Source organism: Ranitomeya variabilis, chromosome 4, assembly GCF_051348905.1.
Source record: "Ranitomeya variabilis isolate aRanVar5 chromosome 4, aRanVar5.hap1, whole genome shotgun sequence".
Lineage (NCBI taxonomy): Eukaryota > Metazoa > Chordata > Amphibia > Anura > Dendrobatidae > Ranitomeya > Ranitomeya variabilis.
The window spans coordinates 746,260,684-746,287,937 of record NC_135235.1 but is presented as its reverse complement, the minus strand read 5'-3'; the positions used below and the strand labels follow the sequence as shown (position 1 = coordinate 746,287,937).

The 27,254-nt window shown below is 47.7% G+C and overlaps 1 protein-coding gene across 1 annotated transcript in view; it reads left to right on the top strand.

The window, feature by feature from the left end:
- Window positions 1-27,254, top strand: part of TBCD (tubulin folding cofactor D) — a 109,769-nt gene that overhangs the window by 45,476 nt on the left and 37,039 nt on the right. Inside the window, exon 15 of the mRNA XM_077254573.1 lies at window positions 24,074-24,230. Within this exon, the coding sequence (XP_077110688.1) occupies window positions 24,074-24,230 (157 nt within the window). The remainder of the gene's footprint in view (window positions 1-24,073; window positions 24,231-27,254) is intronic.

Below are 27,254 nucleotides of genomic sequence, written 5' to 3'. Positions count from 1 at the left end.
GTGCTATGCTATAGTCATCCACATTAACCCTTTCTCACTCATTACATCATCGTGGTAGACCGTGTACATATCTATATTTTTTTACACTCTCATTTGCACGTTGCGTTTTTCTATTTTTTTTAAGCTTTCGACAGTTTTTCAAAAACACGGTAAAATTTTCTTTGTTGCAAAAATTGTGGCAAAATAGCGCATCAGCTTTAAGTTTTTATTTGTTGCTCACTATTATACGTAGACTGGAATATATCTCCAGCTTGACGGGTGGGAGGTCGGGGGTTTGAATCATTTATTGAGGTTTATTTTATGTTTATGTTGTTTGTGGCTCAAACTAAAAACAATTATGTAAGAGAACTGAGAAGTGACAGATCCACGGGGGCCACACCCTGAAACCACAGGGAGGAAGCAGCTCAGGCGTGATTGTCTGCATGTAATGAGGCCAAGACGCCCGTGGAGATGGCGAGTACGAAGTAAAGGCTTTAAGTGATCAACAAGACATGGTGAACCCCAAGTGTTGGCGTTCTGTACCCTCACTGTAAGTGCCATCATCCTGTACGCCTATTAACTGTGCCATTATCCAAAACATAAGCATCATCCTCCTGCCCCCTGAGAGTCACCGTGTCGTCCTCCTGCGCCGAGAGTCATTGCATCGTTCTCCTGCGCCCCGAGAGTCATCGCGTGGTCGTCCTGTGCCCCAAGAATCGGCACGTCGTCCTTCTGCACCCCGAGACTCATTGCGCCGTCCTCCGGGGCCCCGAGAGTCGCCGCATCACCCTCCGGCGCCCCGAGAGTCGTCACGTCCTCCTGCACCCCGAGAGTCGTCGCGTCATCCCCCTGCGGCGTCGTCCTCCTACACCCCGAGACTCATTGCGCCGTCCTCCGGGGCCCCGAGAGTCGTCGCGTCGTCCTCCTGCGCCCCGAGAGTCGTCGCGTCGTCCTCCTGCGCCCCGAGAGTCGTCGAGTCGTCCTCCTGCGCCCCGAGAGTCGTCGCGTCCTCCTGCGCCCCGAGAGTCGTTGCGTCGTCCTCCTGCGCCCCGAGAGTCGTCGCGTCGTCCTCCTGCGCCCCGAGAGTCGTCGCGTCGTCCTCCTGCGCCCCGAGAGTCGTCGCGTCGTCCCTCCTGCGCCCGAGAGTCGTCGCGTCGTCCCTCCTGCTCCCCGAGAGTCGTCGCGTCGTCCCTCCTGCTCCCCGAGAGTCGTCGCGTCGTCCCTCCTGCTCCCCGAGAGTCGTCGCGTCGTCCCTCCTGCTCCCCGAGAGTCGTCGCGTCGTCCCTCCTGCTCCCCGAGAGTCGTCGCGTCGTCCCTCCTGCTCCCCGAGAGTCGTCGCGTCGTCCCTCCTGCTCCCCGAGAGTCGGCGCGTCGTCCCTCCTGCTCCCCGAGAGTCGGCGCGTCGTCCCTCCTGCTCCCCGAGAGTCGGCGCGTCGTCCCTCCTGCTCCCCGAGAGTCGGCGTCCAGGTTAATGACTCGAAGTGCCTTAGCAGTGGGTGTCTGCTATAGACTGTCAGGTTGAGGTTTGGCTCTTCTGTTTGAAGGGTCAGCCCTTGTTCACCTGTCACCATAGATGGCGGCTGCTGTATGTGCCCCTTTTAAGGCCTGTTGTTATCTGTAACACCTCAGAAAGCAGTGGTTGATGAGTCCCCTGTCATCCCTCTACCCAATGTTCCTGCTCCTCTGAGCCATGTGAACACACACTTATCGCCTACACTGTGTTCCAAATTATCATGCAAGTAATATTTTCTCTAAATGACCTATCTGAATTGCAGTCATTGTTATTTTCCAGTCATCTACTATTCTAGTATAATTGCAATGTTTTGGAACAAACTGCCTATGAAAACAGTATCTTTAAAAAAAAAATAAACACTCAAAATGCATGTTCCAAATTATTATGCACAGCAGAGTTTTCAACCTTTTTTTTTTATTTTGAACAAAAAAATGGTCAATTGTGAAGTTATAAGCATTATCAGCTTATTACAAAATGAAATCAAACAGTTTTCAAGTGAAAACTTTATTCTAGGTGATGTTACATTTGCACATAGGACCCCTTGTTCGAAAGAAGCTTCTGAACTCTCTCGTCCATTGAATTTGTCAGTTTTTGGATGGTTTCTGCTCCAATTGTTTTGCATGTGGACAGAATCCCCTCCCAGAGCTGTTGCTTAGATGTGAACTGCCTCCCGCCATCATAGACACTCCTTTTGATGATGTTCCAGAGGTTCTCAATGGGGTTGAGGTCAGGGGAAGATGGTGGCCACACCATAAGTTTGTCCTCTTTTATGCCCATAGCAGCCAGAGATGCAGATGTGTTTTTTTGCAGCATGAGACGGTGCATTATCATGCATGAAAATGATCTTGCTGCGGAAAGCACGGTTCTTCCTCTTGAACCATGGCAGGAAGTGTTGTTTTAGAAACTCCACATAGATTATGGAGTTCATCTTTACCCCTTCAGGGATCATAAAGGGGCCGACAATCTCTCTCCCCATGATTCCAGCCCAAAACATTACTCCACCTCCTCCTTGTTGGCGCCTTAGCCGTGTTTTCATGGGGTGTCCATCAACCAGCCATCCTCCACTCCATCCATCTGGACCATCGAGCGTTGCACGGCACTCATTGGTGAACAAAACAGTTTGGAAGTCAGTCTTCATGTATCGTTTGGCCCACTGGAGCCGTTTCTGCTTGTGTGCAGTGGATAGAGGGAGAGAGGTGGTCGACAGGATGGCTTACGCACAGCTGCAAACCTCTGAAGGACCCTGCATCTTGTTGTTCTGGGGATGTTGGAGGCACCAGCAGCTTCAAAACTTGTCTGCTGCTATGACAAGGCATTTTTGCAGCTGCTCTTTTAACCTTACGCAATTGCCTGTTGGAAAGAGTCCTCAATTTTTCCTTATCAGCACGCACACGTGTGTGCTGGGAATCAGCTACATACTTCTTGATTGTGCGATGATCACGATGAAGTGTCTTGGCAATGTTGATTGTAGTCATGCCTTGACCTAAATACTCCACAATTTGTTGCTTCTCAGCAGCCGACACATCCTTTTTCTTTCCCATTTTGGCAAAAAATGTAGGCTGCTTAATAATGTGGAACAGACTTCTTAAGTAGTCTTGCCTTTATTTGGACACACCTGCCAAACTAATGTGCACAGGTATCTGCAATTGCTTTCAGTGATATAAAGAGCCCTGACACACATCACCATCAATGAGTTTAAATGACAAACAAAAAAATTCTAACCTTATCACTCCGAAACTCTTTGTGCAGAATAATTTGGAACACAGTGTATTGGTGGACATACCGCCCAACAGTGAGGGCATACTGGTACCATCCAGAACTTGTCTTACTGGCCTCTTTTTTTTTTTTTTTTCTTACCTGTGTTATATGGCTTTTTCTTTTCCATCACCCGGCAACTAAACATCTAATCACAACCATTTTCTTGGTCCTCATCACCTAGCACTTCACTGTACGTTGTCGCTTCCATTGTAGCTTCTAAATGCACAGTTTGGCCACTAAATTGGTCAATCCTGCCTCCAAACCATTCTTGGTCACCACACACTAGCTACCTTCTGTCACCAGATCCTTGGTATTCTTGTAAAAAACAAGGTTAGCTCCTCAGATATGTTATAATGGCCATGTACGTTCAACAAAAGATAGCCAAACTTATAAGATAGACGTAGATTATCCAACCGTTGATCAAACGATTGGTGAACAATCATTTTGCAGACTCAAACTTCAGCCTTGTCCACACATCTTTAGTGGCACTGGGTGGAGGATGGAAGATCATCTTGAGAACCTTCTTTCAAGAATAGATTGGCGTAAAGGTTTTTGTGTAAAATGCCCCATACAAGTGAGTGAAGAGTTAGGCAGTCCCATTGACTAACCTCCTGAGAAGGATCAGGCATGTTGAGTTTGATCACTTTATCAGTTGCTTCCCTCCCATTTTCATCAACTTATGTCTGATATTTTTGGGCCTTATAGTGTTGATAAAATGGACGACTTTGGCCAAGATTGTTTGAAATCTAGAAACGATTATTTCAACTAACCGATGACACTCCAACATCATCTTGAAAGAAGTCGTAAATGTTCGACTGTTGTAGGAAAGATTTTTCGTCCTTGAACAGTCTGAACATTTCCTGAAAGATCAGTCGTCCGTACCCATATGTATGGCAATGACTGAAATTCTAACGGTTGTGCTTACGAATTGATCATTTGATCGAAGATTGTTCAACCATTGACCTATTTCTATCTAATTTTGCCACTAAATTGATTACTCTTGCTCCCCAACTATTCTTTAGTCTCCACACACTAGCCACCTCCCATCACCAGTTCCTTGGTATCTTTTTTTAGAGAGAAGGTTGTCTCCTTGGTTATTTTATGGCGACCATACCTATAAGACTAAAGCAGGTTGACGGTTGACCAACCAATGTTCTAGCTACATTTTAGGCCCCATTGACCATCACAAACTTCCAGGCTGGCCATACAGTTTAGGCGACTCCGAGCGAAAGACAAAAGATCTTTTTGGGAACATTTTTTCAAGAGTTCTTCAACAGTCATAGGAAAGATTTTCAGTCTATGAACAGTCGGAACATTCCTGGAAAGATTGCTTATCTAGCGTTTGTCCAATAATTTCAGCCAACTGGTGATGCACCACTACCATCGTCTGGAAAGAAGTCGGCCATGTTTGAAACAGTCGGACTAAAGGTCTTCCATCCTTGTACAATCTGAATACTCCTGGAAAGTTCAACCGTTGACCTACGTCTATCTAATTTGAATTGGTCACTCTTGCCCCAAAACCTTTCTTTGGTCACCCCACACTAGCCACCTTCCATCACCAGTTCCTTGGTGTCTTGTTTTTAGAGCGATGGTTGACTCCTCGTCTTTGTACGATGGATGTACCAACAAGTGAAAAGTAAGTTGACGGTTGACCGACTTGATCGAATGATCATCTAGCCACACACAATTTATTCCACATTGGCCTGGCCGAACATTTTAGGTGTCTCCAGGTGAATAATGGAATATCTTTTTCGGAACATTCTTTTGGGTCAAAAGATCTTTCTTAAATGAAGAGTTGTACAATTCCATTGACCATCCTCCCAAAAGGCGTTGGAGATGTTGAGTTTCATCACTCGATCTTTAACTTCCCTCTCCCCATGGATAATCATCCATATTTATGCTGTCTGGGCTCATTTTATGGGATTAAAATGGATGATTTCATTCAAGGGTTTATGAAATCTAGTAGCAATCACATCTCCATAGTCTGGAAAGAAGTTGGCCACGTTTGAAATGTTATTTGACAGAAGAAAAAAGCTTCCACCCTTTAAGAGTCTGAATATTCCCAGAAGAAAGATTGGTCGTCTATAGTCCTTGAAGATGTAGGGCAACGAATGTAATGTCCAATGTGGACTAAAATGTGTGCAAAACCTTCAATGCGAAACGATCGATCATCAGGGGATAATTCAAGCAACTATTCATTAACCACGGACCCACTTTTCCTTATGGATATAGTCACACTGGACGCTCTCCATGACTCCTTGGGACCATGTAGATCTCTACCTTTTTTTTTTTTTTTTAGGTTTTTGGATATTTCCGTTCTCAATCCCTTCACCGTTATTCATTTAGTTTTTTTTTCCCCTTTTCTTGAAATCTGAAGGTAAACTCTTTATTGAAATTGGATTTGGTGCAATCCCCTCAGTGAGATCCCCGGCATTAGTGGCTGGCACCAGTCTGCAGGCCGTACCCCTGTCCCTAGTGGGGGCTTACCGAGAGGCCATTTCTCTGTGGAAAGGAAGGATTTAGATAAATCTCCATTATATGAGATCACTTGGAACAGCAATTTTTTTTTCTTTCGTAATTGTTGTTTCCAATATCTCGTGTATCTTTACTATTGCGATCGGAACAATTTTACATTTTCTGTATCTCGAAGACAAATATTTATTTCTACAAGAGACAGGTGTTTTGTCTTACACCTCCTGGACCCCTGCCAGAGGAACACGATGCATGGGAACACGGTGTCTCCTCGGATGACCCTTTTTTTTTTTTTCTGTTTATTTTTACTTTTTTTTTTTTCTTTTTTACATTTTGTGTATTGCTTTACTATATATATATATATATATATATATATATATATATATATATATATATATATATATATATATATATATATATATATATATATATATATATACTCACCGGCCACTTTATTAGGTACACCATGCTAGTAACGGGTTGGACCCCCTTTTGCCTTCAGAACTGCCTCAATTCTTCGTGGCATAGATTCAACAAGGTGCTGGAAGCATTCCTCAGAGATTTTGGTCCATATTGACATGATGGCATCACACAGTTGCCGCAGATTTGTCGGCTGCACATCCCAAAGATGCTCCATACAAGGCAGGATGGATCCATGCTTTCATGTTGTTTACGCCAAATTCTGACCCTACCATCCGAATGTCGCAGCAGAAATCGAGACTCATCAGACCAAGCAACGTTTTTCCAATCTTCTACTGTCCAATTTCGATGAGCTTGTACAAATTGTAGCCTCAGTTTCCTGTTCTTAGCTGAAAGGAGTGGTACCCGGTGTGGTCTTCTGCTGCTGTAGCCCATCTGCCTCAAAGTTCGACGCACTGTGCGTTCAGAGATGCTCTTAGGCCTACCTTGGTTGTAACGGGTGGCGATTTGAGTCACTGTTGCCTTTCTATCAGCTCGAACCAGTCTGCCCATTCTCCTCTGACCTCTGGCATCAACAAGGCATTTCCGCCCACAGAACTGCCGCTCACTGGATTTTTTTTCTTTTTCGGACCATTCTCTGTAAACCCTAGAGATGGTTGTGCGTGAAAATCCCAGTAGATCAGCAGTTTCTGAAATACTCAGACCAGCCCTTCTGGCACCAACAACCATGCCACGTTCAAAGGCACTCAAATCACCTTTCTTCCCCATACTGATGCTCGGTTTGAACTGCAGGAGATTGTCTTGACCATGTCTACATGCCTAAATGCACTGAGTTGCCGCCATGTGATTGGCTGATTAGAAATTAAGTGTTAACAAGAAGTTGGACAGGTGTACCTAATAAAGTGGCCGGTGAGTGTATATATATATATATATTTCTAAAAGAAAAAAAAAAGAGAAAAAAAAAAAAGAGCATGAACCGCACATCCCAAAATCATACGTTGATCTAAAGCCGCTAGGCAAAAATTTAAATACTGAACATGAGGTTTTCAGTTTAACATTCTGATCAGACTGTATGAAGCCCACTGCCCCTTCACGGCAAACCTCGTAGTGGGTCCTAACGCCCTAACGGAGCGGAGCCGTGTGGCGACCACCGCCGCAGCGGCCATGCACCAGCAGGGCGGACGGCCTGTTGCCCCACAGCACCCATGCTGCGAGACTGAGTCCCCAAGACTCCAGACCGCGCCACCCCACCAGCACAAAGCCACAGCAACAATGGCCGCCACACAGCACCAGCACCAAAATGAAGGGAGCATTTCAACTCACCTTCCTCCAGCTCTTCAGTGAGAGCCAAAATGGGCTAGACCCCTTACTTTGCAGTCTCCTGCTAATTAAAATCACCTGAGCCAAATGGGAGGAGTGCTGGTCCAAAAAAAGAGACAAGTACATGCTATGTGCAAAAAGAAAAAAAAAAAAAAAAAAATTTTGGTGCTGTGTGGCGGCCATTGTTGCTGTGGCTTTGTGCTGGTGGGGCGGCGCGGTCTGGAGTCTTGGGGACTCGGTCTCACAGCATGGGTGCTGTGGGGCAACAGGCCGTCCGCCCTGCTGGTGCATGGCCGCTGCGGCGGTGGTCGCCGCACGGCTCCGCTCCGTTAGGGCGTTAGGACCCACTACGAGGTTTGCCGTGAAGGGGCAGTGGGCTTCATACAGTCTGATCAGAATGTTAAACTGAAAACCTCATGTTCAGTATTTAAATTTTTGCCTAGCGGCTTTAGATCAACGTATGATTTTGGGATGTGCGGTTCATGCTCTTTTTTTTTTTTTCTTTTTTTTTTCTTTTTGCACATAATATATATATTTCTTCATTTTGTTTTCTATTCTTTTTCTTTTTTTTTTTTTTTTTTCTATTTCATTTTTTATCTTTATTTCAAAACTTTTCTAATTTTATTTCTATATATATTATTTTTCTTTCAGTATGTCTTTTGCTTAAATTTTTCTCGGTTCTCATTTTCTTTTATTTTTTTACTTTATTTTTCGTACTATTTTTCTAATTTGTTCATACTGGGTTTTTTTATACATTTTATTTTTAACTTTTTTCTTTTTGTTACTATTCCGTTCATTTTTTCTACTCTTTTTTACTTTGTTTTCTTTTGTGTATGTTTTCTATTTTCTCTATAATTTCTTTCCTTTTTTTATTTTTTTAATTTGTTAATTTTCTTTCAGTATCTACTTACATTTTTATTTTTATTACCGTATGTTTATATTGTTGTTTTTTTTATTTGTACCATTTGTTTCAGTTTTTTTCTTGCTACTATTTTTCTTTTTTTTCTTTTTTTTTACTTTTTGTGTTTTTGTGTGTTTTCTATTTTTCTTTTAACTTTTTATTTAGCAAATTGTGCTCTGTTGCCTTTTCTTTTGCTTACGGTACCAGGGGGGATAAAGGGGCACCACAGCAAAGATCAAGCTAGGGCCCTTGTTCTGGTGTTTTTGTTTTTTGTTTGTTTTTTTGTTTGTTTGTTTTTGTTGGTTTAAACCATGAGGGAAGGACCCAGTGTAAAATCTATTTATAATGGGATCCGGCTGTTTAATTGATTGACGATCATTAACTTCGTTCTATATTTAAGTCGGCGCAGCTCAGCGATTACTCCCAAGACCAAACCCAGCCGATTTAATATGTCCGGGCATGTTCCACCTCGGTCTATAGGAACCGGTAGCCGTCACCTCCTTCGTCGTGCATCGACCCGTCTCTTGTAAGGGGGCAGCATTTCGTGGTAATGAAAAAGAGACCACCGCAGCACCGAGTATTTAAGAAGGAGATTCGGGTGGGTAACGGGTGAGGTCAAGGCCGTGTTGAACCAACAAAACCATCCGGTCTTGTATTTCAGGTTTGTCATACACTTACGTAAAAAAAGAAAAATGCAGGAAAAATCATCAGACCCTCAGACCCCTACTAGAAAAATATGCTGCCGATTTATGGAGGTTTTTCTTTCCCCCTCCATGGTTGACTACTGGGTGAGATTCCTTCATACCGCAGCTTGGCAGTGGGAAATCTGTGTAATGGGAAGCTGCAGCTCGCTCGCTCGCAGAGGTCTCCGTGTTACAACCTGTCGCGCTGTGCACGGTGTGGGCGGGAGGCAGCAGGTGCGTTTTAATACCTGTAGGCTACAGCTAATACCAGAGGATCCATTCCTGCACATGAGGCTCGGCAGGTGGAAGGCACTGACACAGGGAGAAATAACTTCACACTAACGCTGTTTGGTCATGCAGTCCCTTATAGCAGAGAAGAAATGCGTGACCGAAACGCGTCGGTGGACTCCTTTATTGGCCTCAGACTTGCAGCAGGGAAATGACTCCTGGACCCCAGTTAGATCTGTATATGTCTCTGCACCCAATGTAGCTAATGTTCCTGAATCACCACTAGCCTTACAAATACGTTCCCAGAAGCATTTTGTGCATTCAGAACATAATAGATGTAATGCATGACCGAAACGCGTTGTCTAACCTCGATCTGTCATTTGCTCTGGGCATTGGGTTTAGGGCAGTTTGTAAAACTGCTGATGCACAGCTATCCTCGCACATCCTTGTGAGACTATCTCCGACATGTATCATTAATGAAATGTATGACCGAAATGCGTTGACTAACCTTCATCTGTGTGCTCAGTGCATTGGGTATAGTGCACTTTGTAAAACTGCTGATGCACAGCTAACCTCAAACATTCTTGTGAGACTATCTCCGACATGTATCATTAATGAAGCGTATGACCGAAACGCGTTGACTAACCTTTATCTGTGTGCTCAGTGCATTGGGTATAGGGCACTTTGTAAAACTGCTGATGCACAGCTAGCCTCGCACATTCTTGCGAGACTATCTCAGACATGTATCATGGATTGTATGTCCGAAACGCGTTGACTAACCTCTTGTCTGTTTGATCCGTGAATTGAGTTTAGGGCACTTTGTAAAACTGCCGATGCCCATCTAGCCTCACACATCCTTGTGAGAGACTATCTCCGACACGTATCATGAATGAAATGCATGACCGAAACGTGTTAGGTACTGGCTGATTTTTGGTTTTTTTTGGGTTGTGGGCGGAATTTTCATGCATTATATTATAAGGAGCAACCAGGAGAAGTTGGCAGCTTCTCACTGAGGCATTTGCAGACATCTATTCGTTATTTTCGTTGCATGGGAAAACATAGGACCGAATCGCGTTGTTAACCTTATATGTCCACTTCTTTTGAACACTCAAGGTTTTGTAATTTGGTCTCACAGAAACATTTTCTGCTGTATTTCAGACATGTAGTTCTTATTCTCATGGTATGGGGTATCAGGTGCCCGAATCGCATTCAAAAAATGAATATATTTGTTTGTTTTTTGTGTTGAATGTGGTGGTCCAGTGGATTTATTAGCGGAGGCTGTGAGTGCGTGTCAAGCATAGATCAATCAATTAAAAAGTGAAATTTCTCAGTTTCAGAAACAGTTCTTATTCTCAAAGCCTGAGTGAAAAGCAGGACTGAAACGCGTTAGAAAACTGTTCTTTTTTTTTTTTTTTTTTTTTATAATGAATTAGATTTTTTTTTTTTATGGAGGTTATGAGCAATCAATAAAAAAGGAAAACTTCACTGAAATAGTTGTTGATGTGTTTTGGTCATATATTCTCGACTGAGACGGGTTAGCTGCACTTGCAGTCACATAAATGCAGGACTGATACGAGTTAGCTGCACTTGCAGTCACATAAATGCAGGACTGAGACGGGTTAGCTGCACTTGCAGTCACATAAATGCAGGACTGATACGAGTTAGCTGCACTTGCAGTCACATAAATGCAGGACTGATACGAGTTAGCTGCACTTGCAGTCACATAAATGCAGGACTGATACGGGTTAGCTGCACTTGCAGTCACATAAATGCAGGACTGATACGAGTTAGCTGCACTTGCAGTCACATAAATGCAGGACTGATACGAGTTAGCTGCACTTGCAGTCACATAAATGCAGGACTGATACAGGTTAGCTGCACTTGCAGTCACATATATGCAGGACTGATACGAGTTAGCTGCACTTGCAGTCACATAAATGCAGGACTGATACGAGTTAGCTGCACTTGCAGTCACATAAATGCAGGACTGATACGAGTTAGCTGCACTTGCAGTCACATAAATGCAGGACTGAGACGGGTTAGCTGCACTTGCAGTCACATAAATGCAGGACTGATACGAGTTAGCTGCACTTGCAGTCACATAAAAGCAGGACTGATACGAGTTAGCTGCACTTGCAGTCACATAAATGCAGGACTGAGACGGGTTAGCTGCACTTGCAGTCACATAAATGCAGGACTGAGACGGGTTAGCTGCACTTGCAGTCACATAAATGCAGGACTCATACGAGTTAGCTGCACTTGCAGTCACATAAATGCAGGACTGATACGGGTTAGCTGCACTTGCAGTCACATAAGTGCAGGACTGATACGAGTTAGCTGCACTTGCAGTCACATAAATGCAGGACTGATATGAGTTAGCTGCACTTGCAGTCACATAAATGCAGGACTGATACGAGTTAGCTGCACTTGCAGTCACATAAATGCAGGACTGATACGGGTTAGCTTCACTTGCAGTCACATAAATGCAGGACTGATACGAGTTAGCTGCACTTGCAGTCACATAAATGCAGGACTGATACGAGTTAGCTGCACTTGCAGTCACATAAATGCAGGACTGATACGAGTTAGCTGCACTTGCAGTCACATAAATGCAGGACTGATACAGGTTAGCTGCACTTGCAGTCACATATATGCAGGACTGATACGAGTTAGCTGCACTTGCAGTCACATAAATGCAGGACTGATACGAGTTAGCTGCACTTGCAGTCACATAAATGCAGGACTGATACGAGTTAGCTGCACTTGCAGTCACATATATTTTAGTTTTTTTCTCTTCTCGTGACGATTTTTGGATAGGAAACTCTTCTACGTGCTTATATAAACGCGATTCGCAGCTTGGAATAAATAATGCATTTCCAAAGTGCGCTGTCGAAAGTCTTCTCTTGTTTTGGTAGATTTTTTTTTTTTTTTATGGATGTATGGAGCTGATTTTTCTCCCACCCTATCCGGTTTGGCAGTGTTACTGTCCGCCCGCGGAGTGCGGCGATGATAAACCGGCTGATTGAGGAGGTTTTAGCTGTGTACCCGAAGCCTGGGCGGGCCGTGCTGGGCGTGTGACTGATTATTATTGTTATTATTATCATTAGACGGGTTTTGATCCTGCTGCTTTTCCGCCAAGCCTTATTAGGTGTTCCCCGTGTATGTCAAGAAACGCGTTTCCGGTGCTAAGCCATGTGATGAATCTGTGTCGTCCTCGCCCTCTGCAGTCATTTACTGCCCCATTAATCCCTATATATATATATATATATATATATATATATATATATATATATATATATATATATATATATATATACACACTGTATATGTCCTGCCTGTAAGTTGGAATTTTTTTGTTTTTCTTAAAGGGCCCCCTCCAGCCTTTAATCACCAGGTTCGCCAGACCCCATCCCTTCCTCCTCGCTTTCGGCTCGGTGACAGATTAATTATCGTTAATAGTTTTGCGGTCGTCATTTCGTTGCTTTTTTTTCTTCGTCCCGACTCTTCGAGCGATTATTAAGGCCCTAAATTTAGCCGCTTATTAAGTGGGAGTCGCCGACTGATTGGCCACTTTCCCGAGGCGTTAGTGCGGGACCTTTCTGAGATAACGAGACACGGGTCCATTAGCTGCAATGATTCACCCGCGGAGGAAAATAGAACAGGGCAATCGCTTAAATTGCAATCCCATAATACACTTTAAAGGAGTAAAGCTGAGACTCAGAAGGGAAGGTGTCCCTGTGCCCATATTCCTTGGCCATATAATGGGGGTGGCTTTGTCCTCTTGGAAGGAAGCCACAATCGGGTGGGACGCACCTCTCCCAGGACAGGATTTACTGAGGTTAAAAACCAAACAAAACCTGCCTTCTCGGGCCAGTCAGACATTTCACTCGCTAATGAGCGGCTTCCAATTTCTGGTCTTAAGAATTCTGAGGCTGCGGGGCAGATATTACCGTTCCTTTAAATGCAGGGGCTTTTCTGGGGGTTGTAGTGCTTGTCGTAGGATCACTACTATCTTTGGATAATTTCATGTTCTATTCATTGAAAATAAGAATATAATAAAGAGATCACTGCAGGGGAATCAGTTGGTAAAAGTTTCAGTAAGTGTTTAATTTAATAACAGCACTCCCGCAGGAGAATTGAGGTATTACACTATGTCCACATAGATAAATAGAATGTCTGTGCAGTGCAGTGCAGGACAGGTCCTCCAGAGCCAGACTCGCCCCGGCTAAGGGGTTCCCACCCCCCATTTATTAACTTTAGATTCATGCTCATGACTTTGACAATCTAAAGTGGTAATTGTTACTATCAGCATCGATCATAATTAAAGCGCGTTTGCACTTTTTTTTAACATAAGATCAGTTAATACAGCTAGGCTGCCCACATTTGCCTCAGTGCATCCGAAATGCGTAACAAACCTTGATTTAACTCAATTTTTAAAAAAAACATCCGGTCGTTTTGTGTACGCAGCTCCTATGCAGATCTAGGTCTCTCCATGGTATCAGACTACAAAGAAATCTTGTGTAGTCTGACCCGGCCCTTCTTTGTTCTGTCACTCGACTAGCTACATTATGCCACCGAAGCCAATCCAAGGCCTTTTGATTGGACCCACCCGGTTACGTGGCTGGGCGACGCGCGTCATGGCATGAAGTCAATCTGAGGCCTTTGAATGGCGTCATGTGGGGCTTGACACGTTTGGTGACTGGACTAACGCCACATGTATCGGACCCCCCATGTGACTACGTGGAGCCAAGTTTATTAGGAGTGATCATAACTGCCAGACAAATTTGAGGAAACCTGACCAAATTTTGCTTGTAAACTTTAGTCGTGTGTGAGGGAGAAGATATTGGCAGAGGAAGAAGAATGGAGAAAGGTGGGAGTTTAAGTGAGAAACTTAATTGGGGATGCCCACTGAGTTCTGAACCTGCAGCTCTACAGTGGGAGAGAAAGGAGGACATATAAAAACTAGGTAAAATATTAAGCGAAGGGTAATAGGTTTGAGCGAGCATTTCCATTGGGGATGCCCACTAAGCACTGGAGCTGAAGCTCCACAGTGGGATGGGGAGGAACATAAAGACAAACAGGGTGGAACATTAGCAGAAGGGAGGATAGTGAAGTGAGCAGCTCCACAGGTAATGCCCACTGAGCTCTGAACCTGCAGCTCTACAGTGGGAGAAAAAAGATGCGATCAAACTAGGAAGAACAATGCAAGAAGGTTAAAGGGAAAACCACTAAGCCCTGAACTTGCAGTTTTAGGCTACGTTCACATTTGCGTTGTTGGGCGCAGCGTCGGCGACGCATGCGTCATGCGCCCCTATCTTTAACATGGGGGGGAGCATGGACATGCGCCTGTATGCGTTTTACGACGCATGCGTCATATAGACGCACAAGACAGGGCGCAGGGGACGCTACTTGTAGCGTTTTCCCTGCGCCTAAATTCCCGATCTGTAGGATCTTATGACAACGCATGCGTCGCAAAACGCTGCGTTGTGTACATGCGTTGTTGGTCGCGTCGCCGACGCTGCGCCCAACAACGCAAATGTGAACGTAGCCTTACAGTAGTGGGAAAGAAACAAACATACGGACACATAAGGTAAAATATTAGGAGAAGAGTAGTAGGTTTCAGCAACCAGGTCTATAGGGGATGCCCAGGATTCTCTGGAGCTCCAGAGTGGAAGAGGGAGAGAAGGACTTAGACACACAGGGTAGAACATTAGGACAAAAAGCGGATTGGTGAGCAGCTCCATAGGGAATGCCCACTGAGATCTGAACCTGCAGCTCTAATGTGAGAGAGAGGAGATGCTGGCAATCAAGGTAGAACAATGCAAGCAGCTTGATAGGGAACACCCACTAAGCTCTACACCTGCAGCTCCACAAGGTATAAGCAGGTCTTCTAGATGAAAAATGCCCAAATCACCCATGTCATACAATAAACCTGCCCCTCACAGCTGAGGGTTTGTTACAATGTTTTAGTCTAGGCAGTGCTCTGACAGCTAGACTCATGAGCAGCCTAGATAATCTCTTCTGACATGACCGCTTGATGATATATATCCGGCTACATTCCAGGCTGGTCAGCTCACAGACAGGAAAACATTGTAACAAATCTTCAGCTGTAATAAGTGTTAGATCTTTAGATTTGTTTATGAAATGAACAACCCCTCTGTGTAGCATTTTTCTACTCCCAGGCTCCTTGTCTCCCGGCACCGCGGTCCGTACACACAACAGCAGGTATTTGTAGAATGTGCACACCGCGTTTCAGGTACTTTCCTGGAGTGTGCAGTATGTGAAGCTCGGGGTGATAGCTGCTCATCTGCATTCTTCTTACATCGAAGGCAGAACCAGCAAAAAACGTTTACCCCACATACTGAAAACGATTTACAATATTACTCTGAAAGTTTGGGGAAGTTACTCCCACCAAATATCGAAATACACCCGCTATACTGCGGTTATAATTACTCAATGTGTATTATAGTAGTTATATTCTTATACATAGGGGCAGTATTATAGTAGTTATATTCTTGTACATAGGAGCAGTATTATAGTAGTTATATTCTTGTACATAGGAGCAGTATTATAGTAGTTATATTCTTGTATATAGGAGCAGTATTATAGTAGTTATATTCTTGCACATAGGGGCAGTATTATAGTAGTTATATTCTTGTACATAGGGGCAGTATTATAGTAATTATATTCTTGTACATAGGAGCAGTATTATAGTAGTGATATTCATGTACATAGGAGGCAGTATTATAGTAGTTATATTCTTGTACATAGGAGCAGTATTATAGTAGTTATATTCTTGTACATAGGGGCAGTATTATAGTAATTATATTCTTGTACATAGGAGCAGTATTATAGTAGTGATATTCATGTACATAGGAGCAGTATTATAGTAGTTATATTCTTGTACATAGGAGCAGTATTATAGTAGTTACATTTTTGTACATGGGGCAGTATTATAGTAGTTATATTCTTGTACATAGGAGCAGTATTATAGTAGTTATATTCTTGTACATAGGAGCAGTATTATAGTAGTTATATTCTTGTACATAGGAGCAGTATTATAGTAGTTATATTCTTGTACATAGGAGCAGTATTATAGTAGTTATATTCTTGTACATAGGAGCAGTATTATAGTAGCTATATTGTACATATATGCAGTATATATTAGTATGGTCTTGTATATAGGGACTGTATTATAGTAGCTATATTGTACATATAGGGCAGTATATATTAGTATGGTCTTGTATATAGGGACTGTATTATAGTAGCTATATTGTACATATAGGGCAGTATATATTAGTATGGTCTTGTATATAGGGACTGTATTATAGTAGCTATATTGTACATATAGGGCAGTATATATTAGGACGGTCTTCTGTGTAGGGGTGGTAGATCTGGGTTCCTTCGTCACCTGTCATACATCCCACGTATCTGTAGAGACATTTCCAGAATTTGCTGTTCCTTCAGTGCCTGTTCGGTTTCTTGGAGCTGGAGGTGACACTTTGTTGCCCTCCTTCTCGGTATTGTTGGTGCAGGTTGCTTTGTGATGGCCTCTGGGCTTAAAAAATGTCAACCGGTTTCGTCATTCAGGCATTAGCTCAGAGCAGTTAACTCTTCCATGTCCACACTTTTAATAAAGCCTCATTTGTACTTACAGTTTTGAGGAGTTGCCCTTTAAGGTGAGTTCTGCTCTTGGGGAGAAGGATTTCTTCATTCCTCCCATTATTTGCAGTGAGATTTTCTCATGGAGTCGGCTCAAGATCACCTTGGAAATAATTCTCACCTGGCAGAAAGCCTGCGCTGGAGAGAAGGGTGGCAGTGTCAGTAGTCACCGAGCGACCGCATACCGCACTGACAATGGGGGATCAGAGGAGCGGAGGAACTGGTTCATCTACCCTGAGCCTGCGGTGTCCTGCTCCGGGGGCGAGCACGGTGACTGCACCAGCAGAATAGTGAGTGCAGCTCTGGAGTATAATACAGGATGTAACTCAGGATCAGTAATGTAATGTATGTACACAGTGACTGCACCAGCAGAATAGTGAGGGCAGCTCTGGGGTATAATACAGGATGTAACTCAGGATCAGTAATGCAATGTATGTACACAGTGACTGCACCAGCAGAATAGTGAGTGCAGCTCTGGGGTATAATACAGGATGTAACTCAGGATCAGTAATGTAATGTATGTACACAGTGACTGCACCAGCAGAATAGTGAGTGCAGCTCTGAGGTATAATACAGGATGTAACTCAGGATCAGTAATGTAATGTATGTACACAGTGACTGCACCAGCAGAATAGTGAGTGCAGCTCTGGGGTATAATACAGGATGTAACTCAGGGTCAGTAATGTAATGTATGTACACAGTGACTGCACCAGCAGAATAGTGAGTGCAGCTCTGGGGTATAATACAGGATGTAACTCAGGATCAGTAATGTAATGTATGTACACAGTGACTGCACCAGCAGAATAGTGAGTGCAGCTCTGGAGTATAATACAGGATGTAACTCAGGGTCAGTAATGTATGTACACAGTGACTGACCCAGCAGAATAGTGAGTGCAGCTCTGGAGTATAATACAGGATGTAACTAGGGATCAGTAATGTAATGTATGTACACAGTGACTGCACCAGCAGAATAGTGAGTGCAGCTCTGGGGTATAATACAGGATGTAACTCAGGATCAGTAATGTAATGTATGTACACAGTGACTACACCAGCAGAATAGTGAGTGCAGCTCTGGGTTATAATACAGGATGTAACTCAGGATCAGTAATGTAATGTATGTACACAGTGACTGCACCAGCAGAATAGTGAGTACAGCTCTGGGGTATAATACAGGATGTAACTCAGGATCAGTAATGTAATGTATGTACACAGTGACTGCACCAGCAGAATAGTGAGTGCAGCTCTGGAGTATAATACAGGATGTAACTCAGGATCAGTAATGTATGTACACAGTGACTGCACAAGCAGAATAGTGAGTGCAGCTCTGGGGTATAATACAGGAGATGTAACTCATGATCAGTAATGTAATGTATGTACACAGTGACTGCACCAGCAGAATAGTGAGTGCAGCTCTGGAGTACAATACAGGATGTAACGCAGGATCAGTAATGTAATGTATGTACACTGACTGCACCAGCAGAATAGTGAGTGCAGCTCTTGGGTGTAATACAGGATGTAACTCAGGATCAGTAATGTAATGTATGTACACAGTGACTGCACCAGCAGAATAGTGAGTGCAGCTCTGGGGTATAATACAGGATGTAACTGAGGGTCAGTTATGTAATGTATGTACACAGTGACTGCACCAGCAGAATAGTGAGTGCAGCTCTGGAGTATTATACAGGAGGTAGTACATGCAGCTGGTGCACCCTCCCCCGGTTGTCGCTGTAGTTCTGTCCTGTACTGTATGTTGGGCTTCCTCCTTCTGTGAGTACTTGGCCCCTGGATACATGTATAACCGGCTGGACGGATGATGAGTGAGTGGCGTGACGATCTTCCCATCTCTGTATCTATAAGTAAATATCTTCACTTTTCGGTTCTGGTGTCCACTCCTCCATTAACCCCTGATGTTCTTGCTGACTGTGGACACTGTGTATCGTGGGACATTTGAGGGCCTTTTTTCCATCCCGTTGCATCCTGGATTCTTCACCCCCTCTGACCTGGAGCTTATTTTCATGGGGTCACTATGAATTTTGATTCTTTACAAGTTTTTCAGTCCTAAAAAATAAATTTCCTCTCGTTAGTGTGTCTTTTGGCACAGATCTGAGTAGCCTCTCTCTGCACCTTTTCATACTGCTGATGTGCCCCTCCATTGTTGGTGCCAGCTTTGGATGCTGCCCAGCTAAGCCATACAATGATTCACAAGGGACAATGTCGGCTCAAGAGAACCTATCGTTGGCTACAGAACCCATCGATAGCTCAAAATCACCCAACGTTGGCTTAAAAGAATACATTGAGAGCTCGTAAAACAGACGTTGGCTCAAGGGAACCCATAGTTAGTTTGCAAGCACCGGACGTTAGCCCCAGAGTACCAATCGTTAGTCCACAAGCATCCAATGTTAGCTGAAGAAAACCTATCTTTAGCTTGTAAGCACTGAACGTTAGTTCAAGGGAACACATCTTTGGCTCTCAAGCATCCAATGTTAGCCCTAGAGAACCTACCATTGGCTCACTAGGGCTCAGTGATAGCTTGAGAACCCAATGATAGCTCGCAAGCGTCCAACTTTTGCTTACAAGAATACATTGAGAACTCGTAAACACACGTTGGCTCAAGAGAGCCCAGCGTTAGGTCAAGTGAACCCATGGTTATCTCATAAGCACCCAATGTTTCCTATGAAACCCATCATTGGCTTTAAAGCACTCAACGTTAGCCCGAGAGAACCCATCATTACCTCAGAAGCTGCTGTTGGCTATAGAGAACCCATTGTGTCGCTAGCATCCAATGTTAGCTGAAGAGAACCCATCATTAGCTCACAAGCACCCAACGTTATCTAAAAGGAACCTATCTTTGGATCACAAGCAGCTTTTAGCTCGCAAGCACCTAACGTTATCTTAACCAACTGTTAGCTCAAGGGAACTTATTGTTAACTCGCCAGCACCTCTACTTTAGCCCCAGAGAACCCATGGTTAGATCACAAGCCGCCGTGAGCTCAAGAGAACCCATCATTAGTTCGCAAGCACCTAACATTAGCTCCAGAGATCCCATTGTTAGATCACAAGCCACCATTGGCTCTAGAGAAGCCATCGTTGGCTCAAGTTAGCCCCACAGAACTCATCGTTGGATCACAAGCCGCCATTGGCTCTAGAGAACCCATTGTTGGCTCACAATCACTCAACGTTGACCCAAGGGAACCCGTCGTTAGTTCACAAGCACCTAACATTAGCCCCAGATAACCCATCGTTATCTCACAGGCAGCAGTTAGCTTGCAACCATGCAATGTTAGCTCAAAGAAACCATTGTTGGGGTGCAATCTCGAAACCTAATTTCCAAGGGACCCATCGTTAGCTTGCAAGCTCCCAACTTTATTTCAAGAGGACCAATTGTTAGCTTGCAAGCTCCCAACCTTAGCTCCAGAGGACCCATCGTTAGCTTGCAAGCTCTCAACCTTAGCCCAGAGGACCCATCTTTAACTTGCAAGCTCCCAACCTTATTTCCAGAGGACCCATTGTTAACTTGCAAGCTCCCAACTTTATTTCAAGAGGACCAATTGTTAGCTTGCAAGCTCCCAACCTTAGCTCCAGAGGACCCATCGTTTGCTTGCAAACTCCCAACCTTAGCTCCAGAGGACCCATCGTTAGCTTGCAAGCTCCCATCCTTATTTCCAGAGGACCCGTCGTTAGTTTGAGAGCTCCCAACCTTAGCTCCAGATGACCCATAGTTGGCTCACAAGCGCCCATTGGCTCCCATCCTTGGCCGTGTAGCCGCTCGCTCCGGTTGTACGCTCAGCACGTCATCCATTTTTAAAGCCGCGTGAACATCGATACGTATCAGAGGGTCGTGATGTAATGGCAGGTTTTATGGGTACCCCCGTCGTGTCCTTATCCCCAGACTTTTCCCTGCCACAGCCGGTGAGCTTGATTTCAGCCACTGCTGGCGGTGCAGCCATGTTTCTTCTGACACCAGGAACCAGTTGGGCTGCTCGTGGTGTGTATGGGGGCATTGTTCTGATGCCCGCAGTCTGCGCCACCGCAGAATCTCGCCTGGGAATGAGGCTTTCAGTTATGAGGCTTCAGTTGTGCCCACAGGCTACACATTACTGCGGGCCGTGAGCGGCGCACTGCGAGGACACAGCTCCGTGCTCAGGCTCCGTCATTCATCGCGCACACCTGCCAAGAGGAAGCCCCGGGGCGCTGCCTGCAGAGCCCACAAGTGCGCCCATTGTGTGCAGCCGCTCAGGACGGCTGCGCTGGAATTTACAAGTTAATCCTGAATAGTCAGTGGAGACAAACAAGCCTCACACCGCTGCATTGTTCTGCACAATGGAGCGCAGCGACGGCCGCCGCGTATGTGCCGTCTCCACGCACCTCAGGGAGCGCCGACAGCTGCAGGCACCTGTCACCGGCAGGCACCCGGGACGGGAGCAGAGCTGGGTGACAACTCCACCTGTAATGGTAGCCTTGTAGGTTTTCAGCTCCAACTTATCCACCACTTGTGTTTCCTGAGAACCCCATTGGCCTCTTCTGTGTAGACGAGGGAGGGGGGTGCACCCCACCATCGCAGACAGTGTGCCCCCTGAACTAAGTCTGGGACCCCCAGCTGTCAGTGTGGTGGTTTCAGGTCTGAATGCATAAAATGGAGAAGAGCTGTGTACCTAAAACGGAGAGCGAGGGGAGGGGATTCGGCATCGGACCCCTCTTCCTTTGTAGTGATTGTTGGGGTCCCAGAAGCGGACCTACTCCCTTTGTAGTGATTGTTGGGGTCTCTGCACCGGACCCCTCTCCCTTTCTTGTGATTGTTGGGGTCTCAGCACCGGACCCCTCTCCCTTCGTAGTGATTGTTGGGGTCTCGGCATTGGGCCCCTCTCCCTTTGTTGTGATTGTTGGGGTCGAGGCACCGGACCCCCTCTACCTTTGTAGTGATTGTTGGGGTCAAGGCATCAGACCCCTCTACCTTTTGTAGTGATTGTTGGGGTCAAGGCATTGGGCCCCATTTCCTTTGTAGCGATAGTTGGGGTCAGGGCATCGGGCCCCTTTTCCTTTGTAGCGATAGTTGGGGGTCTCGGCACTGGACCCCTCTCCATTTGTAGTGTTAGTTGGGCTCTCGGCACTGGTCCCCTCTCCCTTTGTAGTGATAGTTGGGCTCTCGGCATCGGGCCCCTCTCCCTTTTGTAGCGATTGTTGGGGTCTCGGCATCGGGCCCCTCTCCCTTTGTAGTGATTGTTGGGGTCTCGGCATCGGGCCCCTCTCCCTTTGTAGTGATTGTTGGGGTCTGAGCATCGGGCCCCTTTTCCTTTGTAGTGATAGTTGGGCTCTCGACATTGGGCCCCTCTCCCTTTTGTAGCGATAGTTGGGGTCTCGGCACCGGACCCCTCTCCCTTTGTAGTGATAGTTGGGATCCCAGGCATCAGACCCCTCTCTTTGTAGTGATAGTTGGGCTCTCGACATTGGGCCCCTCTCCCTTTTGTAGCGATAGTTGGGGTCTCGGCACCGGACCCCTCTCCCTTTGTAGCGATTGTTGGGGTCTCGGCATCGGGCCCCTCTCCCTTTTGTAGTGATTGTTGGGGTCGAGGCACCGGACCCCTCTACCTTTGTAGTATTTGTTGGGGTCCCAGGCATCAGACCCCTCTACCTTTTGTAGTGATTGTTGGGGTCAAGGCATCGGGCCGCTTTTCCTTTGTAGCGATAGGTGGGGTCAGGGCATCGGGCCCCTTTTCCTTTGTAGCGATAGTTGGGGGTCTCGGCACTGGACCCCTCTCCCTTTGTAGTGATAGTTGGGCTCTCAGCATCGGGCCCCTCTCCCTTTGTAGCGATTGTTGTGGTCTCGGCATCGGGCTCTCTCCCTTTTGTCGCGATTGTTGGGGTCTCGGCATCGGGCCCCTCTCCCTTTGTAGTGATTGTTGGGGTCTGAGCATCGGGCCCCTTTTCCTTTGTAGTGATAGTTGGGCTCTCGACATTGGGCCCCTCTCCCTTTTGTAGCGATAGTTGGGGTTTCGGCACCGGACCCCTCTCCCTTTGTAGTGATAATTGGGATCCCAGGCATCAGACCCCTCTCTTTGTAGTGATAGTTGGGCTCTCGACATTGGGCTCCTCTCCCTTTTGTAGCGATAGTTGGGGTCTCGGCACCGGACCCCTCTCCCTTTGTAGCGATTGTTGGGGTCTCGGCATCAGGCCCCTCTCCCTTTGTAGTGATTGTTGTCTCGGCATCTGACCCCTCTCCCATTGTAGTGATAGTTGGGGTCCCATACGTCAGACCCCTCTCTCTTTGTAGTGATTGTTGAGGTCTCGACATTGGGCCCCTCTCTCTTTGTAGCGATAGTTGGGGCCTCGGCACCGGACCCCTCTCCCTTTGTAGTGATTGTTGTGATCTTGGCATCGGACCCCTCTCCCTTTGTAGCGATTGTTGAAATCCCGGAACCCTCTCCCTTTGTAGTGATTGTTGGGGTCTGAGCATCGGGCCCCTTTTCCTTTGTAGTGATAGTTGGGCTCTCGACATTGGGCCCCTCTCCATTTTGTAGCGATAGTTGGGGTCTCGGCACCGGATTCCTCTCCCTTTGTAGTGATAGTTGGGCTTTTGACTTTGGGCCCCTCTCCCTTTGTAGCGATTGTTGGGGTCTCGGCATCGGGCCCCTCTCACTTTGTAGTGATTGTTGTGGTCTCGGCATCGGACCCCTCTCCCTTTGTAGTGATTGTTGGGGTCTGAGCATCAGGCCCCTTTTCCTTTGTAGTGATAGTTGGGCTCTCGACATTGGGCCCCTCTCCCTTTTGTAGCGATAGTTGGGGTCTCGGCACCAGACTCCTCTCCCATTGTAGTGATAGTTGGGGTCCCAGACATCGGACCCCTCTCTTTGTAGTGATTTTTGGTGTCTTGACATTGGGCCCCTCTCCCTTTCTGGCGATAGTTGGGGTGTCTGCATCGGGCCCCTCTCCCTTTGTAGCGATAGTTGGGGACTCGGCATCGGGCCCCTCTCCCTTTGTAGTGATTGTTGTGGTCTTGGCATCGGACCCCTCTCCCTTTGAAGCAATTGTTGGGGTCTCTGCATCGGCTCCTCTCATTTTGTAGAGATTATTGTGGTTTTCGGACCGCTCACCCATTTTTGTCTTTTCCCCCCTGGTTGACCCCGGTCGTCTCCTCCGCAGTCGTCCCCGTCATCCTGAAGGCCCTGGTGTACGACGAGAAGCGAGGCGCCTGCAGCGTGGGCTCCAACGTCCGGGACGCCGCCTGCTACGTGTGCTGGGCCTTCGCTCGCGCCTACGACCCCCTGGAGATGAAACCGTTTGTGAATCGCATTGCAAAGTAAGTGTCCCCACCTTTACCATATCCGTTACCTGCTGCGCCTGCGTCCCTATGACAAACCTTCTTGCTCGTTGCTCTGGGTCACACTTCTTGGTGATTTGAGTCGTTAGGATCCCCGTAGCCGTAGAGGTGTCGGGACCTGTGCATGAGTCGGAAGGATTGCCATGGGGCAGAGGACGCCCTATATCAGTAGTGTATGCTGTGATGTGTGGTATAGGAGGGGCACTGCCTGTCGGACCCCCAGCTATCTGGAGTACGGTATCTAGAGAATACATGGGGGTCCGGGCTGACAAGCCTCCACTATGAGGCTCTATGATCCGGCGCTGGCTCCTCGTGTCTGACGTCCTCTTGCTTTATAGCCAGATTAGAGGCCGTGAATCACTGGCGAGGCTTAGAGGCCTCACAGCGTCCACATTCCCAGGGTGTGCCGCCACTCCCTGCACCGGGCTTTACTGTATGACCTGTACGGAGATGGCGGTGCCGGAGGAGCAATGAGCGGAGGAGCCACTCACGGAGATGGCTGCAGCGGAGGAGCCACGCACGAGACGGGAGAGGTCACAGGCACAATACGGGGCAATCATCGGGCTCCGAGTGGAGGCTCAGAGGCTCCGGTGGTTTTATCTTAGAAATATTACACTGGACAATCAGAGGCGATAATGGATCCAATCAGAGGCTGATTCCTCCTCCTCCTCCTGGCCTGAGCACTCACAGGAAAATCTGTACAGTCTGCACTCAAGGAGGAGCTAGAGACTGGGGAGGAGCTAGAAGCAGACAGGCTGGGAGGAGGAGCTAGAGGGAGACAGAGGCTGGGAGGAGGAGCTAGAGGGAGACAGAGGCTGGGAGGAGGAGCTAGAGGGAGACAGAGGCTGGGAGGAGGAGCTAGAGGGAGACAGAGGCTGGGAGCAGGAGCTAGAGGGAGACAGAGGCTGGGAGGAGGAGCTAGAGGCAGACAGAGGCTGGGAGGAGGAGCTAGAGGCACAGAGGCTGGGAGGAGGAGCTAGAGGGAGACAGGCTGGGAGGAGGAGCTAGAGGGAGACAGAGGCTGGGAGGAGCAGCTAGAGGGAGACAGAGGCTGGGAGGAGCAGCTAGAGGGAGACAGAGGCTGGGAGGAGCAGCTAGAGGGAGACCGAGGCTGGGAGGAGGAGCTAGAGGGAGACCGAGGCTGGGAGGAGCTAGAGGCAGACCGAGGCTGGGAGGAGGAGCTAGAGGGAGACCGAGGCTGGGAGGAGGAGCTAGAGGCAGACCGAGGCTAGGAGGAGGAGCTAGAGGCAGACCGAGGCTAGGAGGAGGAGCTAGAGGCAGACCTAGGCTGAGAGGAGGAGCTAGAGGCAGACCGAGGCTGGGAAGAGGAGCTAGAGGCAGACCGAGGTGGGAGGATGAGCTAGAGGCAGGCTGCGAGGAGGAGCTAGAGGCAGACAGAGGCTGTGATGGGGAAGCTAGAGGCAGACAGGCTGGGAGGAGGAGCTAGAGGGAGACGGGAAAGAGGAGTTAGAGGCAGACAGGCTGGGAGGAGGAGCTAGAGGCAGACAGAGGCTGGGAGAAGCTAGAAGCAGACAGGCTGGGAGGAGGAGCTAGAGTCAAACAGAGGCTGCGAGGAAGAGCTAGAGGCAGATCGAGGCTGGGAAGAGGCACTAAAGGCAGACAGGCTGGGAGGAGGATCTAGAGGGAGACAGGCTGGGAGGAGGAGCTAGAGGGAGACAGGCTGGGAGGAGGAGCTAGAGGCAGATAGGCTGCGAGGAGGAGCTAAAGGCAGACCGAGGCTGGGAGGAGGAGTTAGAGGGAGAGAGGCTGGGAGGAGGAGCTAGAGGCTGGGAAGAGGCGCTAAAGGCAGACAGAGGCTGGGAGGAGGATCTAGAGGGAGACAGGAAGGAGGAGCTAGAGGCAGACAGGCTGGGAGGAGGAGCTAGAGGCAGACAAAGACAGGGAAGAGGTGTTGGAGGCAGAGAGAGATGGGGAGGATGAGGCCGACGGACGGAGAAGATGAGGCGGAGGCAGAGACAGGGAAGATGAGCCGGAGGCAGACAGATGGGGAAGAGGAGCCGGAGGCAGACAGGGCTGGGAGGAGGAGCTAGAGGCAGAGGCTGGGAGGAGCAGCTAGAGGGAGACAGAGGCTGGGAGGAGCAGCTAGAGGGAGACAGAGGCTGGGAGGAGCAGCTAGAGGGAGACAGAGGCTGGGAGGAGCAGCTAGAGGGAGACAGAGGCTGGGAGGAGCAGCTAGAGGGAGACAGAGGCTGGGAGGAGCAGCTAGAGGGAGACAGAGGCTGGGAGGAGCAGCTAGAGGGAGACAGAGGCTGGGAGGAGCAGCTAGAGGGAGACAGAGGCTGGGAGGTGGAGCTAGAGGCAGACCGAGGCTGGGAGGAGAAGCTAGAGGCAGCCCGAGGCTGGGAGGAGGAGCTAGAGGCAGCCCGAGGCTGGGAGGAGGAGCTAGAGGCAGCCCGAGGCTGGGAGGAGGAGCTAGAGGCAGCCCGAGGCTGGGAGGAGGAGCTAGAGGCAGCCCGAGGCTGGGAGGAGGAGCTAGAGGCAGCCCGAGGCTGGGAGGAGGAGCTAGAGGCAGCCCGAGGCTGGGAGGAGGAGCTAGAGGCAGCCCGAGGCTGGGAGGAGGAGCTAGAGGCAGCCCGAGGCTGGGAGGAGGAGCTAGAGGCAGCCCGAGGCTGGGAGGAGGAGCTAGAGGCAGCCCGAGGCTGGGAGGAGGAGCTAGAGGCAGCCCGAGGCTGGGAGGAGGAGCTAGAGGCAGCCCGAGGCTGGGAGGAGGAGCTAGAGGCAGCCCGAGGCTGGGAGGAGGAGCTAGAGGCAGCCCGAGGCTGGGAGGAGGAGCTAGAGGCAGACCGAGGCTGGGAGGAGGATCTAGAGGGAGACAGGCTGGGAGGAGGAGCTAGAGGGAGACAGGAAGGAGGAGCTAGAGGCAGACAGGCTGCGAGGAGGAGCTAGAGGCAGACAGGCTGCGAGGAGGAGCTAGAGGGAGACGGGAAGGAGGAGCTAGATGCAGACAGAGGCTGGGAGGAGGATCTAGGGGGAAGAGGAGCC